This window comes from Cetorhinus maximus, chromosome 10 (genome assembly GCF_964194155.1).
Source record: "Cetorhinus maximus chromosome 10, sCetMax3.hap1.1, whole genome shotgun sequence".
Taxonomy (NCBI): domain Eukaryota; kingdom Metazoa; phylum Chordata; class Chondrichthyes; order Lamniformes; family Cetorhinidae; genus Cetorhinus; species Cetorhinus maximus.
In genome coordinates, this window is record NC_135888.1 from 6,000,808 (window position 1) to 6,019,131 (window position 18,324).

At 43.5% G+C, this 18,324-nt stretch overlaps 1 protein-coding gene across 1 annotated transcript in view; it reads right to left on the minus strand.

The window, feature by feature from the left end:
* Positions 1 to 18,324, minus strand: part of LOC144686120 (nuclear receptor subfamily 6 group A member 1) — a 299,137-nt gene that overhangs the window by 103,455 nt on the left and 177,358 nt on the right. Inside the window, exon 3 of the mRNA XM_078551263.1 lies at positions 1,817 to 2,047. Within this exon, the coding sequence (XP_078407389.1) occupies positions 1,817 to 2,047 (231 nt within the window). The remainder of the gene's footprint in view (positions 1 to 1,816; positions 2,048 to 18,324) is intronic.

An 18,324-nucleotide genomic window follows, 5' to 3' on the forward strand; every position in this document is an offset into this window, starting at 1 on the left:
GGCCCTTTCTCTGCAGTACCCATACCAGCCCCTCCATCAAATGCTGGGCCCCTCACTGTACCTCCTTCATGTGAATCATTTGCTTGTCGATCTCCGGCTTCCCTTATGATTTTGGTTGATCCCTGCAGTGAGAGTACATGAGTGATCACTCGCAATGGTGCACTTGAGACACAGCTCTAAGTTTAGACCAGCCCATTCTTCCAGCAGCCCCCAATAACCTCATCATGCTCCCTTTTTTGAGAACCTCTGCCTTAATATATAAATAATTCCAATACCCATCCAATATTTCTTAGGTGAAATCCTAATCTCACAATAGGGATCTGGAATTACAAAACCAGATCCAGTCCTCCTATCCCCCTCACTTTTTACAGGCACTGAAATGACTAGTTAAATGTCTAGACAGTTAGAGGCATAACTCCAGCACCAGCTATACATGAGGATTAATTTAAATAATTCATCAGATGGAACTTGCATATGAGAACTTACATTATTGGATACCTGTATTATGAAACAAAAGATCAAAATTCAAATTCATCAAAACAAACAGGCAAGAACTTTATTTAATTCTTCAACAACCTCATAATAGCAGGAAACAGGAAAAGATATTTTTCAATGGCAGGTTTACAAAAACTGCATTGTAACACACACCCTGTGTTATGTAACATTCATCACTTGGTATCCTCCAGTGACATTACAAGCATTCAAATGATCACTTTTTCTAAAAACCCTCCATGCTGATAGAAAATCCCTCAGAATCCTAAAATGAATTGTATAACCAAACTTACTTGCATATAATCTTATCATTGATAATGAACATCTAAAAAAAGAACACAACGCATATTACTCCAGTGATGGAGACATCAATTATCTACCTATTTTGTAGTCATTAGTTGGGAATCATTATGCTTCACCTTTCAAACAGCTTTCTTTATCACAGATTATATAAAGATTAGCATTCCCATCTCTTAAAATGCCTCCTAATTCAAACTTCAAACTGTGCATGTAACATTCATCACAGAAACATTTGTGACACTCAGGATACAATGCAAAAAATATGAATTGAAGTAAACTTCAATCATAATCTATTGTAATCATCTGAATGGAAATGCTATCACAAGGATGGCCAGACATATCACTTCAAAAGGGAATAAAAACAGGAACACTCGGGAATTTATTTTCACTTCTAACTGATCCCGATAACCATTGTTATGTGCTAGGACACCATCGCAACGACGGTTACCATGGTTTTGCTAGTCTTGTATCTTGCCAGTCCTTTGTGACACATCCATATCGTTTTTCAGGGTTACTGGCTAGACTCTGATCACATTGTTTTCCTATCAGTTTGTTTCAACTGCTTTCTAATGAATTATCTTAATTGCATTGAAGTTCATTTTTAAATGTCACATATTGGTGCCCATCTTTGATGAAAACTAGAGTGTAATTGAAGCATCGCAAAGAGAATATTGCTTCATTGTTATCTCAGTTATATCTATTATATATATTCTATCAAATGATAAAAATTCTTATGTCCTTTACTCCAACATTCATTTAAGGTCAAATTTAAACTTAACCACTAAAATCTCTCCAATAGTGTATTGCACAAATACTCATTCTATTTGTGTCGTAAATTTCACCGTTAACCTTTAGAGAAAGAAAATCAAATAAGCCCAAAATAAGATAAGTATCGAGCATGAGACTGCCCAACAGAACTCTAGCCACCTTCAGATCAATTTTATCAAAATAAGACAATCATAGACAAACTTTTTTGGTTAATGCATAAAGTCAATGATATCAAGGATAGTGAAAACTAACGTACCTTTACGGTTCATGCCCATTTGGAGACACTTAAGGAGCCGGCAATATTGACATCTGTTTCGTTGCTTGCGTGACATGACACAATTCTTGTCTCGACTGCATCTGTAAACCCGCTTGTTGCAAATACTACGTTTGAAAAAGCCTTTGCATCCCTCACATGAAATAATACCATAGTGCAGACCCGTAGCTCTGTCTCCACAGATAAGGCAGGTTCGCTGATCAGTGCGATCATCTAGCAAGGAAAGAAAAACACAAATTAAATAAACTTGTAGAGGATAAGTAGTAAAATTTTTACAAAATTCTATTGAATTGGACTTCTAAAATAAATGTTTCATCAACAGGTAGAGGACCAAAGGATTTAGGAATACAAATACACAAATCACTAAAAGTTGAGATGCAGGTCAATAAGGCCATAACAAAGTAAACTAAGCACTAGAGTTTATTTCTTGAAGGTTTGAATTGAGAAGCAGAGAAGTTGTACTAAACTTGTATCAAACCTTGGTTCAACCACACTTCTGTTGTGGTTGCTATATTGTAAAAAGACATAGCAGGTGCAAAAAAGATTCACAAGGTTGATATCAGAACTATGAACTATACCTGTCAGGAAAGGATGAACAGGGTGGATCTCTTTTTTCTTGAAAAGAGAACCTTGAGGGATGACCTAAGAAGAGATCTTTAAAATTGAGAGGTTTTGATTGCTTAGTCACAGAGAGTGTGTTTCACTTTTGGGGAAGTGCAAAACTACAGGTTAACAATATAAGATAGTCACCAAGAAATCAAATAGGAAATTCAGAAGAAACCTCTTTACCCAGAGAGTGGTGCTAATGAGAAACTCCCTACCACAAGGAGTAGTTCGGGCGAAAAGTGTAGATGCATTTAAAGGTAGCATAGTGGTAATGTTAATGGACTAGTAATCCAGAGGTGCAGGCTGTTCTGGGGACATGGGTTCACACACATCCAGAAGTTGGGGGAACTTAAATTCAATTAAATAAATCTGGAATTCAAAGCTAGTCTCAGTAATGGTGACCTATGAATAGCTAGAGGCTTGTCGTTAAAAAACCATCTGGTTCACGCACATACTTTAAGGAAGGAAGACTGGTGTCCACACCTGGTCTGCCCTACATGTGACTCCAGACCCCACAATGTGGTTGATTCTTATCCGCCCTCTGAAATAGCATAGCAAGCCAATTAGTTGTACCAAACCACTACAGAAAAGTCAAAAAAGAATACAACCGAATGGACCAGCTGGCATCGATCTAGCCACCAGAAACGACAAATGGCACACCTAGCCCAGTCAACCCTGAAGAGTTCCCCTAACTAACATCTGGGACTTGTGTCAAAATTGGGAGTCAAGCAACAGCCTGATATAGTCATCAAATCATATCTTACACCCAATGTCCCAGACATCTCCATCACCATCCCTGGGTATGTCCTGTCCCACCATCAAGACAGATCCACTAGAGGTGGTAGCACAATGGCATACAGTCAGGAGGGACTTACCTCTGAGTTTCAACATTAACTCTGGACCACATGAGCAAAGACATCTCCTGCTCTCCTGCTAATTACCACTACCACCCTCCCTCAGCTGATGAATTAATACTCCTCCATGCTGATCATCACTTGGAAGAAGCACTGAGGCTAGCAAGAGCTCTGGATGGGGGACTTCAATGTTCATCACCAAGAGTGGCTTGGTAGCACCACTAATGACCAAGCTGGCTAAGTCCTGAAGGACTTATCTGCTAGACTGGGCCAGTGGTAGGTGGCGAGGGAAGCAACAAGAGAAAAACCCACTTGACCTCATCTTCAGCAATCTATATGTCGCAGATACATCTGTCCATGACAATATTGGTAGGAGTGACCACCACACAATCCTTGTGGAGACAAAGTCCTGACATCACATTGATGGTATCACCCATTGAGTTGTATGGCACAACCACTGTGCAAAACTGTATAGATTCAAGACAGATTTAGCAGCTCAAAACAGTAACAGCAGAATTGTATTCAATCACAACCTATGACCTCACAGCCCAGCAAATCTCTCACTCAACTATTACATCAAATTTGAAGATCACCCTGGTTCAATGAGAAGTGCAGGAAAGCATACCAGGAGCAGCACCAGACAAAAGTAAAAATGGAGATGCCAACCTGATGAAGCTATAACACAGGGCGACATAGATGCCAAAAAAAGAAGCAGCCTGAGACATACAGACCTGAGCAATTCCACAACCAGCAGATCAGATCTAAGCTCTGCAGTTCTACCATGTCTAGTCAGGAACGCTGGTGGACAATTAAACAACTAACCAGAGGAGGCAGATCCATAAATATCCCCATCTTCACTAATGAGGGAGCCAGCACATCAGTGCAAAAGACAAGTGCAACCATCTTCATCCAGAAGTGCTGAGTTGGTGATCCACCTTGACCTCCTCCCGAGGCTCCCAGTATCACAGTTGCCAGTCTTCAGCCAATTCAATCCGCTCCACATGATATCAAGAAACGGTCCATGGCACAGGATAGAGCAAAGGATATAGGCCCTGACAACATTTCAACACTGAAGACTTGTGCTCCAGAACTAGCTGTGCCGCTAGCCAAGCGGCTACAACACTGCCGTCTACCAAAGTGGAAAATTTCCCAGGTATGTCCTGTCCACAAAAAGCAGGCCAAATCCAATCCAACCAATTATTGATAAAAAACAAAATACTGCGGATGCTGGAAATCTGGAACAAAAACGGAAAATGCTGGAAAAGCTCAGCAGGTCTAACAGCATCTGTGGAGAGAGAAACAGAGTTAACGTTTCGAGTCCGTATGACTCTTCTTCAGAGCTAGAGAAGTAAAAATGTGATGAAATTTATACCGTTTAAGGGGGGTGGAGCAGGTGAAGCTGGATAGAAGGCCAGCGATAGGTGGGGGAAAAGCAGGGATTGCCAAAGATGTCAAGAACAAAAGGACAAAGGGGTGTCAATGGTAGTGGTACTGGCTAAAGAAGGTGCTGATGGTGGCATTAAGGTCAGAAAGCAGAACGTGATAATGGCAGGACAAGGGTGAGCACTCTGGAAGGAACAACATGAAGTGACCGATGGCCCTTGAGGGCACGGGGTAGGGGAAGGGGACAGTGTGGGGAAAAAAGATTGAAAATAGGACAAAAGGCAGGGATAAAACAATGAATAAAAACGAAAATAAATAAAAATAAAAATAAGTGGATACAAAATAAAAATTAAAAAATTAAAATGAATATTGAAAAAAGGGGATAAAACCAATTACCACCCCATCAGTCTACACTCGATCATCAGCAAAATGATGTAAGGTGTCGTCAACAGTGCTATCAAGCGTTACTTGCACAGAAATAACTTGCTCACCAACGCTGAGTTTGGGTTCCGCCAGGGACGCTTGGCACCTGACCTCATTACAGCCTTTGCCCAAACATGGACAAAGAGCTGAAGGTGATGTAAGAGTGATTGTCCTTGAAATGAAGGCAGCATTTGGCCAGATGTGGCATCGAGGAGCCCTAGCAAAATTAAAGTCAAGAGGAATCAGAGGGCAAGCTCTCCACTGACTGAAGTCATACCTAGCACCAAGAAAGGTGGTTGTAGTTGTTAGAAGCTAATCATCTCAGTCCCAGGACATTCCTGCAGGAGTTCTTCAGGGTAGTGCCCTAGGCCCAACCATCTTCAGCTGCTTCATAAATGACCTTTTTCTTCCATCATAAGGTCAGGAGTGGGATGTTCACTGATGGTTGTGCAATGTCCAGTACTATTCACGACTTCTTAGATACTGCAGCAGTTGGTAGCCGCATGCTGCAAGACCTGGGCAACCTTAGACTGATAAGTGGCAAGTAAGTGCCAGGCAATAGCGGTCTCTAACAGAGAATCTAACCATCTCTCCTTGACATTCAATGCATTACTATTGTTGAATCACCCATCATTGGAAGTTACCATTGACCAGAAACTTAACTGGAACAGCCAGTTAAGCTGTAAATGCTGTGGTTACAAAAGCAGGTTAGAGACCGGGAATCCTGCATCGAGTAACTCACCTTTTGACTCCCCAAACCCTGTATGCTATCTATAAAGGTACAAGTGAGGAGTGTGTGATGGAATACCTTCTGCTTGCCTGGATGAGTGCGGCACCAACAACACAAGAATCTCGATACAATCCAGGATAAAGCAGCCTGCTTGATCGGCACTACGACCACCACCTTAAACATTCACTCCTTCCACCACCAACGCACAGTAGCAGCAATGTGTACCATATACCACATGCACTGCAGTAACTCACCAAGTCTCCTTCAACAGCACCTTCCAAACCCATGCCCTCTAACCCCTAGAAGGTCAAGGGCAACATATGCATGGGAACACCCCCGTCTGCAAGTTCCCCTCCAAGCCACACACTATCCTGATTACAGGGGAGGCATTGGCGTAGCGGTATTGTCGCAGGACGAGTAATCCAGAGACCCAGGGTAATGTGCTGGGGTCCTGGGTTCAAATCACACCATAGCACATGGTGAAATTTGAATTCAATTAAAATCTGGAATTAAAAGTCTAATAATGACCACAAATCGATTGTTGTAAAGGGCCATCTGTTCACTAGTGTCCCTTTAGGGAAGGAAATCTGCTGCCCTTGCCTGGTCTAGCCTACATGTGACTCTATACCCACAACAATGGCGTTGAATCTTAAATGCCCTCTACAATCATTCAGTTGTATCAAACTGCTAAAAAGTCTCAAAGGAATGAAACCAGTCGGACCACCCGGCATCAACCTAGAGACAGGAAACAACAATGGCAAGCTCAGCCCTATCGACCTTGCAAAGTCCTCCTTAGTAACATCTGGGGGCTAGTGCCAAAATTGGGACAGTTGTCTCACAGACCAGTCAAGCAACAGCCTGACAGAGTCATACTCATGGAATCATACATCACAGACAATGTCCCAGACATCACCATGTCCGTCCAAGTGTATTCCACCAGCAGGACAGACCCAGTAGAGGTGGCAGCACTGTGGTATACAGTTAGGAGGGAGTTGCCCTAGGAGTCCTCAACATCGACTCCAGGCCCCATGAAGTCTGATTGGCATCAGGTCAAACACAGGCAAGGGAACTTCCTGCTGATTGCCACATATTGCAAACCTCTCAGCTGATGAGTCAGTACTGCTCCATGTTGAACACCACTTGGAGGAAGCACTGAGGGTGCCAAGGGCGCAGAATGTACCCTGGGTAGGGGACTTGTCCATCACCAAGAGTGGCTCAGTAGCACCACAAATGACTGGGCTGGTCTCATCCTAAAGTACATAGCTGCTTAACTGGGTCTGCGGCAACCAACAAGAGGGAAATACATACTTGATCTCATCTTCACCAATCTGTCTGCTGCAGATGCATCTGTCCATAACAGTATCAGTAGGAGTGACCACTACACAGTCCTTGTGGAGGTGAAGTCCTATCTTCACATTGAGGACACCCTCCCTTGTGTTGTGTGGCACTACCACAGTGCCAAATGGGATAGATTTCAAACAGATCTAGCAACTCAAGACTGGGCAACCACAAGGCACCGTGGGCCATCAGCAACAGCAGAACTGTACTCAAACACAATCTGTAACCTCATGGCTCGGCATACCCCCCACTCTACCATTACCAAACAGCCAGGGGATCAGAATCAGAATCACAGTGTAGAAGAGGCCCTTCAGTCCATCAAGTCTGCACCGACACGTGAGGAAACATCTGACCTACCTACCTAACCCCATTTACCAGCACTTGGCCCATAGCCTTGAATGTTATGACGTGCGAAGTGCTCATCCAGGTACTTTTTAAAAGGATGTGAGGCAACCCGCCTCCACCACCCTCCCAGGCAGTGCATTCCAGACTGTCACCACCCTCTGGGTAAAAAAGTTTTTCATATCCGCCCTAAACCTCCTGCCCCTCACCTTAAACTTATGCTCCCTTGTGACTGACCCTTCAACTAAGGGGAGCAGCTGCTCCCTATCTACCCTGTCCATGCCCCTCATAATCTTGTACACCTTGATCAGGTCGCCCCTCAGTCTTCTCTCCTCCAACGAAGACAACCCAAGTCTATCCAACCTCTCTTCATAGCTTAAATGTTTCATCCCAGGCAACATCCTTCCTATAATGTGGCGACCAGAACTGCACACAGTACTCCAAATGTGGCCTCACCAAGGTTCTATACAACTCCAACATGACCTCCCTGGTTCAATGAAGAGTGCAGGAGGGCATGCACCAGGCATACCCAACAATGAAGTATCAACCTGGTGAAGCTATAACACAGGACTACTTGCATGCCAAACAGCATAAGCAGCAAGTGATAGAGCTAAGTGATTCCACTACCAATGGATCAGATCTAAGCTCGGCAGTCCTGCCACATCCAGCCGTGAATGGTGGCGGACAATTAAACAACTCACTGGAGGAGGAGACACCACAAATATCCCCATCCTCAATGATGGGGGAGCCCAGCAAATCAGTGCAAAATATAAGGCTGAAGCACTTGCTACAATCTTCAGCAAGAAATGCCTAGTGGATTATCCATCTTGGCCTCCTCCAGAGGTCCCCAGCATCACAGATGCCAATCTTCAGCCAATTCAATTTGCTCCATATGAAATCAAGAAACAACTGAAGGCACTGGATACTACAAAGGCTATGGGCCCTGACAATATTCCAGCAATAGTACAGAAGACTTGTGTTCCAGAATGTGCCGCACCCCTAGCCAAACTGTTCCAGTAGAGCTACAACACTGGCATCTACCTGGCAATGTGGAAAATTGCTCAGGTGCATCCTGTACACAAAAAGCAGGACTAATTACTGCCCCATCAGTCTACTCTTGATCATCAGCAAAGTGATGGAAGGGGTCATCAACAGTGCTATCAAGTGACACTTGCTTAGCAATAACCTGTTTACTGACACTCAGTTTGGGTTCCGCCAGGGCCACTTAGCTCCTGATCTCATTACAGCCTTGGTTCAAACATGGACAAAGGAGCTGAACTCCACATGTGAGTTGAGAGTGACTTTGACATCAAGGCCGCATTTGACCAAGTGTGACATCAAAGAGCCCTAGCAAAACTGGAGTCAATGGGAATCAGGGGAAAACTCTCGCTGGTTGGAGTCCCACCTAACACAAAGGAAAATGGTTGTGGCTGTTGGAGGTCAGTCATCTCAGTTGCAGGACATCGCTGCAGGAGTTCCTCAGGGTAGTGTCCTATGCCCAACCATCTTCAGCTGCTTCATCAATGACAATCCCTCCATCATAAGGTCAGGAATGGGATGTTTGTTAATGATTGCACAATGTTCAGCACCATTTGCGACTCCTCAGATACTGAGGTAGTCCATGTCCAAATGCAGCAAGACCTGGACAACTTGGGCTGACGTGGCAAGTAACATTTGCGCCATACAAGTGCCAGGCAATGACCATCTCCAACAAGACAGAATCTAACCATTGCCCCTTGACATTCAATGGCATTACCATTGCTGAATACCTCACTATCAATGTCCTGGGAGTTACCATTAACCAGAAACTAGCCGTATAAATACTGCGACTACAAAAGTAGGTCAGAGGCTGGGAATCCTGTGACAAGTAACTCACATTCTGACTCCCCAAAGCCTGCCCGCCATCTACAAGGCACAAGTCAGGAGTGTGATGGAATACTCTCCCCTTGCCTGGATGAGAGCAGCTCCAACAACACTCAAGAAGCTTGACACCATCTGGAACAAAGCAGCCCCCTTGATTGGCACCCCATCCAAAAACATTCACTCCCTCCATCACCGATGTACAGTAGCAGTGTCTACCATCTACAAGATGCACTTCAGAAACTCACCAAGGTGCCTTATACAGCACATTCCAAACCCACGACCACTACCATCTAGAAGGACAAAGGCAGCAGATACATGGTAACACCACCACCTGGAAGTTCCCCTCCAAGCCACTCACCATCCTGACTTGGAAATATATCGCCATTCCTTCACTGTCGCTGGGTCAAAATCCTGGAACTCCCTCCCGAATAACACTGTGGGTGTACCTACGCCACATGGACTGCAGCAGTTCAAGGCAGCAGCTCACCACCACCTTCTCAAGGGCAATTAGGGATTTGTAATAAATGCTGGCCTAGCCAGTGAAACCCACATCCCTTGAATGAAAAAGAAAATTGGCATTCCTTCATTCTCGCTGGGTCAAAATCCTGGAACTCCCTTTCGAACAGCACTGTGGGTGAACCTACACCAGATTGACTGCAGTGGTTCAAGGCGGCAGCTCATCACCACCTTTTCAAGGTCAATTACTGATGAGCAACAAATGCTGGCCTTGCCAGCAATACTCTCATCCCATGAAAAGAATTTTAAAAAAATGTCAAATACCCTTGTATATTCAGTACCCAGCCTTGGTCACCTTGGAACCAGATCTCCATGATGGCTATCGTAGCTATTTATTCTATTTGTGCCATCAATTCATCTATCTTGTTACGAATGCTGCATACATGCATTCAGATAAAGAGCCTTTAATTCGGTCTTCTTACTATTATTCCACTGGTGGTCTGGCAGCATAACCTTAAAATTACATATGGGCCATTCAAGGGTGATATCTTTTCTTCACACAAAGGATAGTGGAAATCTGGAATTCTCTCCCCTAAAAGGCTGTTGAGGTTGATAAATTAAAAGTTTCAAAACTGAGACTGATAATTTTTTGGTGGACAAGGGTATTAACAGTTATGTACCCAAGCTTTTGGGGGGGGGGGGGGGGGGGGGGTAGAAGGGGGAAGAAGAGGGAGGGAGGGAGAAGAGGGAGGGGAGTTAAGAGGGAGGGTGGGAGAAGAGGGAGGGTGGAGGGGGGAGAAGAGGGAGGGAAGTTAAGAGGGAGGGTGGGAGGGGGGAGAAGAGGGAGGGAGGGGGGAGAAGAGGGAGGGGGGGGGGGGGTGGCGGAGGAGGGGTGAAGGGGGTGGGTAGTATCTGGTGGATGTCTTTGCTTCCCCCTGTAAAGCATCTTCCCCATAATAAATGCAAACATGAGAATGCCCATCAGGAATTCCTCACCAAGTTGGGAGGAGAGAGTGGTGTCTCAATGGGATAATACTGTTAGAAATAGCAAACAACAAGACCAGGCCTATGCAGGCAGAATGGCAAAAGTACACTGCTAAAAATTATTCACAACTGCACAATTAACTACTGAAACTACATTCTCTTACCAAATAGTATTCATAACTTATTTCACAATGTAAAGCTCAATGCAATTTTCTATGGGGTGGCAACCTTTGGGTGTATACGCACACATACACAGATATTCTTCATAGCTGTCATCTTATCTGTTGTATCAAGAAGGTGTTGAAATTTGCAAAACCAGCTTGCTCTCTGCTTTATTGATGTAGTATGCAACGACTCAACAAAAATCAACTGAAGGGTTGTGCTGCTGTTTTGAGAAGTATTGCAGGAATTGTCAAGCTACTTTACGATCAAGCTGCTGATGCTAGCTTGATTCCTGTAATGAACAAGTGATTTGGGAAACAAATGGGTTGACATCAATTAAGGGAGTCAGTGACAGAGTGCCAGTAACCATACCAGGTAGACCTTGCTAAGAATTAAGTTATTCTGACCATTTTTCACATGGTATGTTATAGCAGTTCAAATGGAATAGAGGTCATTGCATGGATTGGGAAAACATTATTACAATTAACAAGAAGCTGTCCAAGTTGAGGAATGATTGACATTGTGATTGCTAAAAATGAGAAGAAATTTATCACCGTGTTCAGGAAGAAGAGTGTTAAAACCTCCTGAGCCTGAGGTCTGAACAGTTTGCCATTCACCTTGGCCCCACCTATATGACTTGTGTCCACACATATAGTGGGGATGTTGTGTTTGACTCCCACTGACTGTGCTCCTGACCAAGCATGGCATTGTCCCATCATGACTTAAACACAGCGCCCATTGTTTCACTCAAGTCCTGCTGAGTTCTACTTCGCTTGCCTTACCTGCTCCTTCAACAACTGCTGTCTAGCTCTCGCACTGTTAACATGCTACCACACAGCACATACAGGCTATGAATGTGAACAAACATCAATGGTACAATGGCAGAGCTGCTGCTGTGTCTATGCTACACATGCATGGCCAGACCAAGGAGAGGGTGGCAAAAAAGGCAAAATTTTTAAAAAGTGAACAGTTGGATTTTACCAATATAATCATGGCCTGCTCCTTTTTTTTAATTCATGGGATGTGGGCATCGCTGGCTGGGCCAGCCAGCATTTATTGCCAATCCCTAATTGCCCTTGAGAAGGTGGTGGTGTGCTACCTTCTTGAACTGCTGCAGTCCTCTTGCCACGTTTACAAAATTTGCATGCATTTTTCTGCTGATAGAGATCTGTATTTCAGGAATTCATTTATGAAACACAAAAGTTTGCACTCATCTTTCACTTAGCACTTAAAAGATATCTTAATATCAATCTTTATTTTCCCATGCTTTTTTATTTTCCACATATATTATCATTTTTCTGTATTTACTGTTCTGTCACCAATATTTCTTTTCCATCTCTTTCCTTTCTCTATATTTCCCGTTCTCCTTTCTACCCTCCCCCACACTCCTGCCTTTTTTCTTTCCTGACTGTTAACATTTCAAACAATGCAGACTTGAGCTGGACTTCCACTTTCTCATTGCATTTAATTATTTTGTTTTTTTTTAAAAATCAAGCACACAACACTATAACCAGTTTCTTTCACATTGATTGCTATTCCTCCAGAGTAATAATCTACTGTCACATTATTAGTATTGCTGCTTCCTGCTTCTGCTGTATTCTCAATGTTCATACTTTCTTTAAGACAATTGTTATTGCAAGTGGAAAATATGTGGAAATAAGTTTTTACTTTATTATTAGGAAATACCCATCATTTATCAATAAAATTGATAGTCCATGGACAGGAAGAAAATGACCATGAAAGTTGTTGGTTATTGTTAAAAATCCAGCTGCTTCACTAATCTCTTTCAGGGAAGGGAACCTGCCAGCAGTACCTATTCAGTTCCAACCGTGGCTGATTTTTAATGTCTTCTGGTGTGGCCTGACAAACCACGTAGATGTAAAACAACTGGTATGAAGCACAGGAAGGTGACACATCACCACCTTCTCAGGGCAACTAAGGATCGGCAATAAATGCAGCTTGCTGACACTGATCCTGACAACTAATCAAAAAGATACCTTCCAGACATGACTAGAGTAACATACAGTGGAACAATTTTAGTTCAACCACATACACAAACAAATCCATAACTCCACGTTTAAGTTGGGTAGCAGTGGAGGCTAACTCTACAACTGGGCAGGAAAACATTCTACAAATCGACACCTGTGCACACCAGTACATGAGATTTACAATTTGTAAGACTCAGAAACTGCTCGGAAAGTCTGAGGATAAGTTAGCAGCTGACATCATGCATGATCCTGAAAAATCAAATTAAAACCTGGCCACACACATGGATATAGCTGTCCAGTTAAAGCACATTTTTATGCAGTTACATAGGCCTGGATTTTAGTTTGGCGGCAGGTTTTATGCAATGGGACTGTTGTGAGGTTAGGAAACCCGGAAGAACGGGTTTCCCAAAGGTCCTGCAGAAATCAATGGCAGGGCTCTTATAAGCAGGGTTCCTGTCCAGAGGCAGCCTGCCTGATTGACTGGCTTGAGACCTTTCACAGTGCCTGAAGGTCTACTAAAGCAGCTAGGATTTGTAGCAACAAACGTTCCTTATTACTATAGTTGTTCTACAATAGTCACAGCTTGATTCATACGGTGCTAAGATTTTCAGAGAGAATGCTTTCATTTGGAGTTATGTGAATATTTTGGTTTAAATTCATTCGAAAATATAAATATTGTAAAATGAAAACTTCCATATTTGTGCCACGAACGAGATTTACATTCAGAGTGTTGGGACAAGAGAGAAATTATGGGGCAGGCATGGCAGTCAGGGGATCCTGATCGCTGGGGTGGCGGAAGGTCGGTCCAAGGATGTTGTGGGGGGACCCAATTGTGGGGCAAGGTCAGATAGTGATTCAAAAGTGCTGGCAGAGGGGTGTGGGGCACCTCTGATGGTGATCGGGGAGGTTCAATGGTTGGTGAGAGGGGGAGCAGATGGATTGGGGTTGGGTAGTTTGCTGGAAAGCTTGTTCAAACTAGAGGAAACACTCCTGTCCCTCCTGGCCTACAAGCAGAGCTGCAAAGAAACCTACCTCAAGGATTCAGTCTCTTTTGCCTCCTATAAGCTGCTGAGTTTCCCAAGGTCCAGGAAACCTGGCTACCTGTTGTTAAAAACAGAGACCTTTGAAATGAAGGCAGGCAGTCTTATTCTGATACTTAATGATCAAGCTGCTTCCCACAAATGCATTGGTCACCTGCCCCTCGGCCCTTCCTGTTTCAGAGTTTTTGCATTTTAACTCTGGCATGACCTCAATCCACCTGTTTTTAACATTTAAGAATCAGCCCATAGAGTCTACGGCATAAAAACAGGCCAATGGGCCCAACTGGTCTGTACCAACACACAAGCTTCCTCCCACCCTACTTCATCTATCTCAATCAGCATACCTTTTCATTTCTTTCTCCCTTAACTAGTTAGCTTTCTGTCCTGCTAGAAAAATTGGATGGGTGGCAACATTACTGCTAAATCTTTCTTGTCTTTTTGTCCCTACAATTGCACATTTAAAAAAAAAACAATTGCAGGGGTAAAAGTTTGAATGCAATGGTTGTAATTTACGGTAGTGAAGTGAAGTGAAAGTCATTGTAGTCCTAGAGGACCATCGGCTGCTCTCTCATTAGAGAGAGATGACTGGTGGTGAGTTTAACCTGAGGGTCACCACACTTCAGAAAGGGGTGAGGTTGAGAAGGCGGAGCCTTCATGGATGACCTCAGCCAGTACAGGAATTGAACCTCTGCTGTTGGCATCACTCTGCATCACAAACCAGCCGTCCAGCCAACTGAGCTAATTTACAGTAGTACAGTCCAAATCACAATAACCCGATGGGTGAAATAATTTCTCATTTCTCCTCTGGTTCTTTTGCTCATTAATTTAAATCTATATGCTCTGGATATCAACAAATTTGCCAGTGGACACAGTTTCTCCCAAACAAAAACAAAAATACCTGGAAAAACTCAGCAGGTCTGACAGCATCTGCTGAGAGGAACACAATCAACGTTTCGAGTCTGTATGACTCATCAGTTTCTCCCAACTTGCTCCAAAAAAAACCCTCAGAATTTTGAATCTCTCTATTAGCTCTTCCCTTAACCTTTACTTGAAGGAAAAGAATTCCAACTTCTCCAATCCCTCCATGTAACTTAAGTCACTCACCACTGGTATCATCCTGGTAAACCAACTCTACACCCTCACCAGAACCTTCACATCCTTCCTAAATAATAGTGCCTGGAATTGTAAACTATACTCCAAGTCAGATCTAATCTCTGGTTCGTAAAGATCTAACATGACTTTCTTGTTTTTATATTCAGCACTCCTGGTTACCAACTATCCCCAGGTTGGTCCTGCAGTCCCCAAAATAGTACAGTTTATATTATGCTGTCTCTCCATGTTGTTTCTATGGAAGTACTTCACTTCACACTTATCCACATTAAGTTGCATATGCCATATGTCTACTTCATGGTCTACTACTATTTTACTCACAACTTACCACTTTACCAAGTTTTGTATCACCCATAAACTTAGAAATTTAAGAAATTTAATTTCCTTCACCCAAGTTCAGGTTATTTATGCCTAACAAGAAAAGCAATGGTCCTAATAGTGGCCGCTGGGGAACCCCACTGCATATTAGCCTCCAGTTAGAAAACCATCCATTGACCATTACTCTCTCCCTCCAATCACTTAGCCGTTATGTACCCAAGTTATCACCATGGGGTGAATTTTACAGCCCCTCACACCTCCCCTCAATGCACCCTGCCCACATTGGCGTATTTGAAGGCAGGGGAGCACACCCCCAACCTGTCAGATTGGCTAGCAGCTCTCTCAGGTGGGACTTCCTGAGGTGGAAGTCCCATTTTCACCCAATGAATGCTGCCCCAGCGTTTTATTGCAGTGGGACAGCTGGATTTCTGATCGCCGTGGTGCGAATGGACTTTTCAGTTTGGGGCAGGGGTGGGGTCAGGTAATTCATCACTCCCCGCCCTGTAAAATTCACCCCCATCACTTTACTAACATAATGCCCATTTTAAGTCACCCCATTTTAAGTCGTTCCACTTTAGTGTTGGTCAGTTACTCGGCTCCATATTTGTGTTTATTGTTGGGAGTTTTGTTTTAACACCACTTTGCGCTGGCTCTGACATGGGTGGTGTGATTTAATTGGTGCCATTTTGGAGGGGCCTCTCCCACTCACTGATCCTCTCGGTCGCAGCTGACCTTCACTCTTACTGCCGACCCTCCACATTGCTGCCAACTTTCCCTCTTGCTAATCCTCCAGGTGGCAAATGACCCTCCTCCTCGCCAAACTTCCCTCTCCCTCTGACTGATCCTCCCAGTTGAAGCCAACCTTCCCACTTGCTGATCCTGCTAGTCGCTGCCGACTTTCCCTCTTGCCAACTACCTCTGCAACTCGAAGCTGCTCTTCCTGCCTCTCGCCATTCACCTCATGAGCCCTCATTCACAGTGAGGGCTTGGGAGAGGGAAGCAGCAAGTGGGGGAGGCAGAGAGAGGGAGGTTCAACGAGCATGACTGCGGCAACTGGTAGGATTGGGGACTGGGAGAGGTGACGAACCAGAGGGTCAGGGAGTGGGAAAGGTGGTAAGCTGGAGGGACAGGGGGAGGCAGCGAGCCAGAGAGTCAGCCAACGGGAGGGGCGGTGAGGCAGGCTAAGTATAAAGAATCAGCGTATTTCCTTTAGATTTTATTTTTGAAAAGTTTTCATTTATGAATATACTAATTTCAATTTACAGTGTATAAAGTTTTAATGTTTTCTTCTATGAGAAAGGTCCTACAGAATCTAATTACTGATTTTACATTGATTATAATGGGAAAGTTTGGTTTGCTTAACTTTGTTCCATATAAAGCTGCACTTTTCAGCAAATACAATGTTTAATGATGACTTACTGTATGCTTCTATTTTCTGAATAAATCTGTTCAGTGGTACCTTATCAAAAGGCTATTGGAAGTCTATATACAAGTACTAGACCCCGTATCCCGGAACCGGGTGTGTACCAGATACGGGGATTTTCCAGATTTTGGGTCCTTGGCTGGGAGGGTAGGGGGAATAGGGTATCTTAAAGCCGGGCTGAAATCTCCACCGAGTTGGATCCAGCCAGGACAGGGAAAGGAAGGGTTGAGGGATGGACAAGGCCAGTTTGATCCCGGACCCAAAGAGCAGGGGATCATCGCACTGTGACCTGGATATGATGGACAGCAGTGTCTGATGGGAATTGTAGTTTTCAGGGCAGGACCTGGTTTCTGGTGTCCTTCTAGACCCCGCAAAAGGGGTCCGGGACCAGCATACAACAAACTGTACTATCATAACCAGCCACCTCTGTTACTTCATTGTTACTACATTGTTCCCTATTATTTCAGGTTAGTCAAACATGATTTGCCTTTTACAAATCTGTGCCAGCTGTCCCTTATAAGCCCATACTTCTCTAAATGAGAACTAATTTCGTCTTTGACAATGGTTTCTAGCAGCTTTCCCACCACTGATTTTAAACCGATTGGCCTGTAGTTACAAGATTTATCCCACACCCCTTTGCTGGACAGGGGTGCAACATTGCTAGCTGCATATAGCCTCCTTGCATATCCCCTGCGCCACAGCCATGGTCAACTACCAAACTCTCCTTGAGCATGTCAAAAGGCAGGGGATTTTAACCTGAAATATAATCAGGAAAATTAACTGCATTGTTTATATTTGGCTACTAACTTAATGTCAGCTACAAAACTGTAACGTGAACTTGGATATATGTGCTTCCTTGGAAAATAATTATGTTTTTTGTAAATTTTTAAGAAAGAGAGCTATTGTTAACAAATTTTACCTCAATTTTGTACAAGAAAGAGAGCTATTGTTAACAAATTTTACCTCAATTTTGTACAGGACTGAATGAGACTACATGGAAAAGAAAAGACTTGCATTTACATAGTACCTCACACAGCCTCAGGACTTCCCAAAGAACTTTAAGCCAATTAAGTACCTTTGAAGTGTAATCACTGTTATAATGCAGAAAATACGGTCGCTAACTTGCAGATAGCAAATGTGTAAATTAAAATTTCTGCCTTTGATGGGGTTATGCAGGTTAACTTGACATTTATCCATACTGATAAGAGTGTTGCTTGAATGTATTTCCAATTTCCAGACCCTCAAGCGTGAAATGGCAATTAAAGAGTTCCATTCAACAGGGTACCATGGCCACAAGATGGAGTTCTCCTTACAGAAATACTCAAATATGCTGAAATACAAAATTGTCTACAACTATAAAGCATGTTTTTGCAGTATACTTATCTGCGCTTCTTGTGTAAGTTTGTAAATACTTGTTCCTTGAAATGAGATTCTTCAAATATTAACATGTAAACAACTTTACATGAAATA